The sequence below is a fragment of the Carcharhinus amblyrhynchos genome, chromosome 29, assembly GCF_965287045.1.
Source record: "Carcharhinus amblyrhynchos chromosome 29, sCarAmb.v2.hapA, whole genome shotgun sequence".
In the NCBI taxonomy this organism is placed as follows: Eukaryota; Metazoa; Chordata; class Chondrichthyes; order Carcharhiniformes; family Carcharhinidae; genus Carcharhinus; species Carcharhinus amblyrhynchos.
In genome coordinates, this window is record NC_137352.1 from 12,093,004 (window position 1) to 12,101,442 (window position 8,439).

Sequence of the window (8,439 nt, forward strand, 5' to 3'; positions counted from 1 at the left end):
TACACTGAAAGAAATTGCACTAAAAGCTGGGGGAGAAAAAAAATCATCATCAGTCAGATGGGCAGAGCAGTAGCCAACGGTATATAACCCTGACAAGTGAGAGGTGATGCACTTTGAAAGAAGAAACAAGATGAGGGAGTATTTAATGAATGGCAAGACACTAAGTAGCTCAGAGGAACAGAGAGATCTTGGGGTAAGAATTCACAGATCCCTGGAGGTGGCAGGGCACGTGAATAGGATAGTTGAGAAAGCACATGGGACACTTGCTTTCATCAGTTGTGGTATAGAGCAAGGAGGTAATTTTGGATTAGTACAGACGCACGCAGTTCTGGTCACCTCACGGAAAGGATGCAACAGCATTAGAGGCGGGTACGGAGGAGGTTCACCAGGATGTTGCCTGAGATGGAGCATTTCAGCAATAAGGAGAGGCTGGATAGGCTTGGATTGTTTTCTTTAGAGCAGAGAAGGCTGAGGGGGACATGGCTGAGGTGTATCAGACTTAGGGGCATGAACAGGGTAAGGAGGAAGCAGCTTGGTTGAGGGGTCAATCATGTGGGGGTACATTTTCAGGGTAAGGGGCTGGAGATTCAGAGGGAATTTGAGAAAAATCTTTTACACTCAGAGTGGGGGGAATCTGGAAGGCACTGCTTGGAAAGGTAGTGGAGGCCGGAAACCTTACAGCCTTTAAAAAGGTATCTGAACGAGCACTTGAAATATCATAACATTCAAGGATGTGGGACAAGTGCTGGAAAATGGGATTAACTCACCACGAGTGCTAGTTATTGTTGGTGCAGATGATCTGAAAGGCCTTTTCTGCACTGTATTCTGACAGATTATGCAACCAAGTTACATTAATTTTAACAATCTCACATTTTGTCCCTCAGCTGAATTATAAACATCGCTGTCATTACATTCAAAAGCCTCTCACATTAACTTGGATTCTAAAAGACTTACTGGCTCCCAGTAGTTGAACGTTTCATCACAGTCTGAGATGTTACTGAGCAATGCTGCACAGAACCTTGCAGAGATGAGACATTTAAAGGCCGTGGAACCTTCAGGTGCCCAGACTTGTCCTGCTTTAGCACCTGATTGCCTGGAAAGGGGCAAATATCGAAGGTAAGGGGCAGTACAGTGGACTGGGTACAAGCTAAGACATTAAAGGAATGACAGGATTTGGTATGGTACAGACAAGGAATAAACTATTAGAAAGACAATAAAAAGGCCTTTAGTTGATATAACATCTTAGCACATTAAAGTGACTCAAAGCACTTAATAGAATGGACCACTTATTGGAATGTAGATTTATATTGGAAACACATATGGCAATGGGTTTGTGATCAGTGACCCACTGTTGTATATTTAGCGCTGTCGATTGAATGGATAAATATTGGCGAGGACACTGGGAGAATTCTCTGTCCTTCTTCAAATCATACCAGGTGACGGGGTTAATAATCAGATAAGCTGCAATGAGAAAAACTAGAGGTCTTTATAAGGATCAACACAGCAAGTTCAAACAGAAACCTGTTGTCAAGTAGCTATCAGGGGGTAAGAAGTGCAGGGAGAGGGGGTGGGATGCCAACAAAATCATTCAAACTGAAAGAAGTGTGAAGTGAGGCAGGAAGAACACAGAGACAATACCACTCCAAAGGGAATGCAGGAGCAGAGGGATCAGGGGCTGGGTGTACATGTGTGTAAATTATTAAGGGTGGCAGGGACAAGTTGAAGGGGTGGTCAATAAAATGCATACATAGGCATCCTGGGTTTTTAAATCAAGAGGTGCATAAAGTACAAAAACAAGGAACTTATGTTAAACTTGCATAGGCCTCAACTGGAGTACTGTGTCCACTTCTAGACATTGCACTTTAGGAAAGCTGTGAAAGCAGTAGAGAGAGTGTAATAAAGATTAATGTGAATCACGAGAATGGTTCCAGTGATGAGGAACTTCAGCTATGTGGATAGACTTTTACCAGGCTGATTCTGGGGATGGCAGGATTGATGTATGAGGAGAGATTGACTAGGTTAGGATTGTTTTCGCTAGAGTTCAGACGAATGGGGGTGGATCTCATTGAGACTTATAAAATTCTAACAGGACTAGACGGGGTAGATGCAGGAAGGATGTTCCCGATGGTGGGAGTGCCCAGAACCAAGAGTCGCAGTGAGGATTTGGGATAGACCATTTAGGATGGAGATGAGGAGACATTTCTTCACCCAAAGAGAGGTGAGCCTGTGGAATTCATTACCTCGGGAAGTAGTTGATGCCAAAACATTGAACGTATTCAAGAGGCAACTAGATATAGCACTTGGGGTGAATGGGGTCAAAGGTTATGGGGAGAAAGCAGGATTAGGCTATTGAGTTGGACAATCAGCCATTATCATAAATGAATGGTGGAGCAGGCTTGAAGGGCCAAATGGCCTCCTCCTGCTCCTATCTTTTATGTTTCTATGCAAAATGCTGGAAAAACTCAGCAGGTCTGGCAGCATCTGTGGAGAGGAATAGAGTTAACATTGTGATTGTCTGACTTCTTCAGAGACATACGGACTCAAAACATGAACTGTTTCTCCCTCCACAGATGCTGCCAGACCTGCTGAGTTTTTCCAGCGTTTTCTGCTTTATTTCAAATTGCCAGCATCTGCAGTATTTTGCTTTTATTTCAGTGGGGAAGTTGGAAGTGTTCCTGGGAGGGGACAAAGTTGTGAGGAGACTAGATGAAAGCATTCAAAATCATGAAGGGTCTGGACAGGGTAATTAGGGGAAATCAAACATGCTCCCGTTAGTGGAAGGGGGCACACACACACATTTAAGGTGAATGGCAAAAGAAATGGTGACAACAGGAGAAACATTTTCACACAGCGAGTGGTTAGAATCGGCAATATTCTGCCTGACACTGTGGTGCAGGCACATTCAATCGTGATATTCAAGAGGGAATTACGAACATGCAAACATACAAATGAGGAGCAGGGCTAGGCTGCCTGGCCCTTCGAGTTTGTTCTGCCATTCAACAGAATCACGGCTGACCCGATTGTAACCTCAGTTCCATATTCCCGCCTACAGCACCACCCCTGACCCCGATAACCTTTTAGCTTAGCAAGAAACTACCTACTGCTACCTTAAAAATATTCAAAGACTCTTCTTCCACTGCCTTTGATGGACCATGATCTTACTGAGTATCCACCTCTCTCAATTTACACCCATTCAGATAATAACCTACCATCCTATCATTGCTGCTGAACTGGATAATCTCACATTTATCCACATTATACTGTATTTGCCATGCAGATGCCCATTCACTCAGTGTTCAAAGCACACTGAAGCATCTCTGTATCCTCCTCACAGCTCACACTCCCACCCAAGTTTATATCATCTGCAAAGTTGGGGATATTACATTTAGTTCTTTCTTCCAAATCATTAATGTATAATGTGAACTGTCAGGGACCTAACACATATCACTGTGGTACCTCACGAGTCACTGCCTGCTAATCAGAAGAAAGTGTGCAGGTTAGGTAGATTGGCCATGCTAAGTTGCCCCTTTGTGTCCTGAAATGTGTGAATGTGTGGAGCCATGGTGAATGTGTGGAGCTACAGGGAGAGGTCCTGGGTAAAACTCTCAGTCAGAGAGTCGGTGCAGACTGGATGGGCTAAATGGCCTCCTTCTGCACTGCAGGGATTCTATGCTAACCTATCTGCTTAAGACTCTAATACCACAAACGTGCCAGATCTACCAGCAGCATCTTTTGCTGCATTGGACCAACCTCCTCTAAGCTCGAAGGCTGAAGCTGTCGATTTGCACACAGCGAGGTTCCATACACCACGTTACAACATTTGGATTGATTTGGTTTAATCAACACCCACGCTGAGTGGCAGCAGAACTCCACACAAAGTAGCCACCCTCTGGTACCTAAGGAAGTAGAACTGGAGGCACATCAAGGCATCCTGGAGCAGGCTTCATAGGCTGATTTTCCTCACTCCCACCCCTGGAGGACAGTGAGGCCAGTCGCCATGTCCTCACTACGGGAGGAGGCCATTTGGCCCATCAAGTCGACACCGACCACAAACACATCCATGCCCTAGTCCATAACCCCATGTATTTACCCTGTTAGTCCTCCTGATATTAAGGAACAATTTAGCATGGCCACTCCATCTAACTCGCACATCTTTGGACTGGGGGAGGAAACCAGAGCAGCTGGAGGAAACCCACGCAGACAGGGGGAGAATGTGCAAACCCCAGGCAGACAATGACCCAAATTGGGAATTGAACCCGAGTCCCTGGTGCTGTTGAGGACTAACCGCCAGTGCCACCATGCTGCCCCACTCATTTATCAATCCCGACTTATCTCATTTATCGCTTACCAGCATGATCATTGCCTGTAAATCTGCAATTCCTATCATAAGGTACTGTGCAAAATGCAAACAGTACACAAGATTGGTTGAAAGGGCGGTAAGTACGTAGGAATACATAGAATATAAGGCACAGAAGCAGGCCATTCAGCCCAACCGGTCCATGTTAGCCTTCTCCCAACTTGTCTCATCTAAATCTACCCATTGTAAACATCTATTCTATGCAAGCCTACTATTTGCATTGATACTATTCGCTTCCAACACTCCCTCTGGGAACAGATTCCACTTTCTTATTACTCTTTGAGTAAACAAGTTTCTGCTAAATTCCCTATTTGATTTTGTGGGTCTATCCTACGTTGATGGTCTCTAGTTATATTCTTACTCCACAAGAGGGAACCTTCTCTCTGAATCCACTCTATCAACACATTTCAGCATTTTAAAATCCTCAGAAAGGTCACCCCTCAGCTTTACGTTCTTTCCAAGAGAGAAGACATGCAGCACAGCTAATAGAATCCCTACAGTGCTGAAGAAGGTCATTTGACCCATCAAGCCTGCTCCGACAACAATCCCAACCAGGCCCTATTCCAGTAAACCCAACTATTTTCCTGTTAGTCCTCCTCACACTAAGGAAAAATTTAAGATGGCCAATCCACATAACGCACACACCTTTGGAGTGTGGGTGGAAACCGGAGCACCCAGAGGGAACCAGTGCAGACACAGGGAGAACACGCAGACTTCATACAGACAGTGACCCAAGCCAGGAATCGAACCTGGGTCCCTGGCGCTGTGAGGCAGCATTGCTAACCACTACAGCACAGTGCATACCCCAATATTTGATATAATAACCAAGATGATCCCAAATTTGGAACCCTGATGTTTTGCATCCCAGCACAAATCCAGGAAAATCTCCTCTAATTTGACAACAACTGTTAATCGCTTAGCAAAATTTCAATGATATTGGAACTTAGAAGAACAGGAGGTGATCTTATTGAAACATATAAGATTCAGAGGGGGCTTGACAGGGTGGGTGAAGAGAATCATAGAACCCTACAGTGCAGAAAGAGGCCCATCAATTCTGCACCGAACACAATCCCACCCAGGCCCTACCCCCATATCCCTACATATTTTACCCACTAATCCCTCTAACCTATGCATCTCAGGACACTAAGGGGCAACTTTATAGCAGGCCAATCAACTTAACCTGCACATCTTTGGACTGTGGGAGGAAACCAGAGTACCTGGAAGAAACCCACTCAGACACGAGGAGAATGTGCAAACTCCACACAGACAGTGACCTGAACCAGGAATTGAACGCCAGTCCCTGGAGCTGTGAAGCAGCAGTGCCAACCACTGTGCTACCATGCCGCCCCCAGAAGAATGTTTCTCCTTTTTTCATGTTCAATCATGGGACATGGGCAGGCTAGCTGGCCAGCATTTATTGCCCATCCCTAGTTGCCCTTAAGAAGGTGGTGGTGAGCTGTCTTCTTGAAACGCTGCAGTCCAGAATGCCATGAGGGAGGGAACTCCAGGATTTTGACTTAGTGACTGTGAAAGAACGACGATATATTTCCAAGTCAGGATGATGAGTGGCTTGGTGGGGAATTTGCGATTATTACCCTTGTCCTTCTAGATGGAAGTGGTCATGGGTTTGGAAGGTGCTATCTAAGGATCTTTAGTGAATTTCTGCACTGCATCTTGTAGATAGTACATACTGCTGCTACTGAGCGTCAGTGATGGAGGGAGCGGTTTGTGGGGAATCTAAAGCTACAGGGTGGGGGTTCAATACAAGAGATCTCCCAATTGAGACAGACGAGGAGGAATTTCTCTTCTTGAAAGAGTTATTAACCATTAGAACTTAGTGTCCCAGAGCAGTGGAGATTGAGTCTTTGAATATATTCAAGGTGAAGTTAGACATATTTTTCATCTAGAAATGGGATTTGCACATTTTCCTAATGTCTGCATGGGTTTCCTCCAGATGCACTAGTTTCCTCCCACTGTCCTAAGATATGTGGGAAGTGTTGATTAGTCATGTTAAATTGTCCCTTAGTGTCAGGGGGACTAGCTAGGGTAAATATATGTGGCTACAGGGATAGGGGCCTGGATGGGATTGTGGCCAGTGCAGACTTGATGGCCCCCTTCTGCACTGTAGGAATTCTATTACAAGGGAGTCAGAGATTGTGGGGGCAAGAAAGTGGAGTTGAGGCCACCGTATGATCAACCGTGATTTTATCGAATGATGGAACAGACTCGAGGAGCCAAATGGTCCATTCCTTTCTTGTGCATTGGGCGGCACAGTTGCACAACAGTTAGCACTGCTGCCTCACAGCGCCAGGGACCCGGCTTCAATTCCGGCCTTGGGTAACTGCCTGCGTGGAGCTTGTACGTTCTCCCCCAGTGTCTGTGTGGGTTTCCTCCCACAGCCCAAAGATACGTGGGTTAGGTTGACTGGCTATGCTAAATTGCCCCTTAGTGTCAAGAGGATTATCAAGGTAAATACGTGGGATTAAGGGGATAGGGCCTGTGTGGGTACCTTCTCTAGAGGGGCTGAATGGCCTCTATGCACTCCAGGGATTCTATGTGTTTTAACCTCCAATTTAAAGGTGGAACATGGTAAACAGATACAGTATAAAGAGCCCTGATGTGAAAGAGATACATTGTAGCAATAAATTGTAACAATGAATGAATGAATGAATGTAGCAATGTGAGTGTCACACATGCACTGAGCAGCAGCCCCGGGGAGAGAGCCAGCCCGGGCAGCAACTCAGCCACAAGCGGACGGGGGCGGGGGGAAGCGGTGCAAAGTGTAACAGCCACTACACCGGGCTCCGTTCACCGGGCTGCAGCCTCTCTCTCTCTCTCCTGGCCCGGCTACTCACCCGTCCCTGCTCTCCGGGCTCCTCTCCTCCGCCTTGCCCTCCCCTCTGGAGAGCCGGCCGCTGTCTCCCCCGGGAGGGAGGCTCCCGTCCTGGGACTGCCTGCCCCCGGCTGCCCCTCTGCCGCCGGCTCGGTGCCTTAGCTTCGAGGCCATTCCCTGCCAACCGGGGCTACGGTGACCGGCGAGGCTCAGCAACGTCCCCAATACGGGAGGCGGAGAGGCTCAAAATGTACACTCACTCAGGAAGAAGAGCGCTTCCTCTGCTTGCACCGCTCTTAAAAAGAAAGCGTGATGCCTCCTGTTGCTGAATGTCCCAGGCTCCTTTTGGTCTCTGAACCATTTTAAAAGTAGATTTTGCGCGCTATTTTTCCCAGCTTAATACTTCAACCACCATTCAGCCAATATTACCGACATATTCCATGTAGGTCATTAATTTTTGTAATTTCCTCTATTGGGAAATGAACATCTAATATTCCATCCTTCTGCTCCAAGACTCCAGAGCGCAGATAAGCCAGAAAAAATAACGACTGGAAGCAATTCTCGTAGATTATTATCTCGTACCTGAACAATTTGCTACTTCCGTTTATGAATTTTCCCTTCAATACAAATTGCAGTTCTTGTGACAGACAGTTATAACTGTTATCAATTAGGGTGGGACAGTGGTTGGCACTGCCATCTCATATCACCAGGGACCCAGGTTCAATTACAGCCTTGGGTCACTGTCTATGTGCAGATTGCATATTCTCCCCATGTCCGTGTGGGTTTCTTCCGAGTGCTCCGGTTTCCACCAGAGTGCAAAGATGTGGGGATTAGGTGATTGGCCATATTAAATTGCCCCTTAGTAGGGTAGTGTTATGGGGATAGGGCCTGGGTGGGATTGTTGTCAGTGCAAGCTTGATGGGCCAAATGGCCTCCTGCACTGCAGGGATTCTATGGGTGAACACAACGTGTTCCTGGTATGTCAATGTCTTAGGAGGAAAAAAATTATACGGTTTATATCTGAGCATTTGCACCCCACCGCCCCTTATCAATCACCAACTCTTTAATATAGAATCATAGAAACACTACAGTGCAGAAGAATTTGGCCCACCGTGTCTGCACTGACCACAGTCCCACCAGACCCTATCCCCATAACCCCTCATATTTACCCTGCTAATACCTCTAACCTACGCATCCCGGGATACTAAGGGGCAATTTAGCATAGCCAATCAACCTAACCCGCACATCT

At 46.4% G+C, this 8,439-nt stretch overlaps 1 protein-coding gene across 3 annotated transcripts in view; it reads right to left on the minus strand.

Moving 5' to 3' along the window:
* The window catches only part of alg9 (ALG9 alpha-1,2-mannosyltransferase), a 236,673-nt gene extending 229,223 nt beyond the window's left edge, over positions 1–7,450 (minus strand). The window contains exons 1-2 of one of the 3 annotated variants that reach the window (XM_080214737.1): positions 7,213–7,450; positions 955–1,147 (exon numbers count right to left, since the gene is read on the minus strand). In XM_080214737.1, coding sequence (XP_080070863.1) covers positions 955–1,147; positions 7,213–7,364 — 345 coding nt within the window. In that variant the 5' untranslated portion in view covers positions 7,365–7,450. The remainder of the gene's footprint in view (positions 1–954; positions 1,148–7,212) is intronic. The other 2 variants (XM_080214736.1, XM_080214738.1) reach the window with 2 other exon arrangements.
* Between the last annotated feature and the right edge of the window lie 989 nt (positions 7,451–8,439).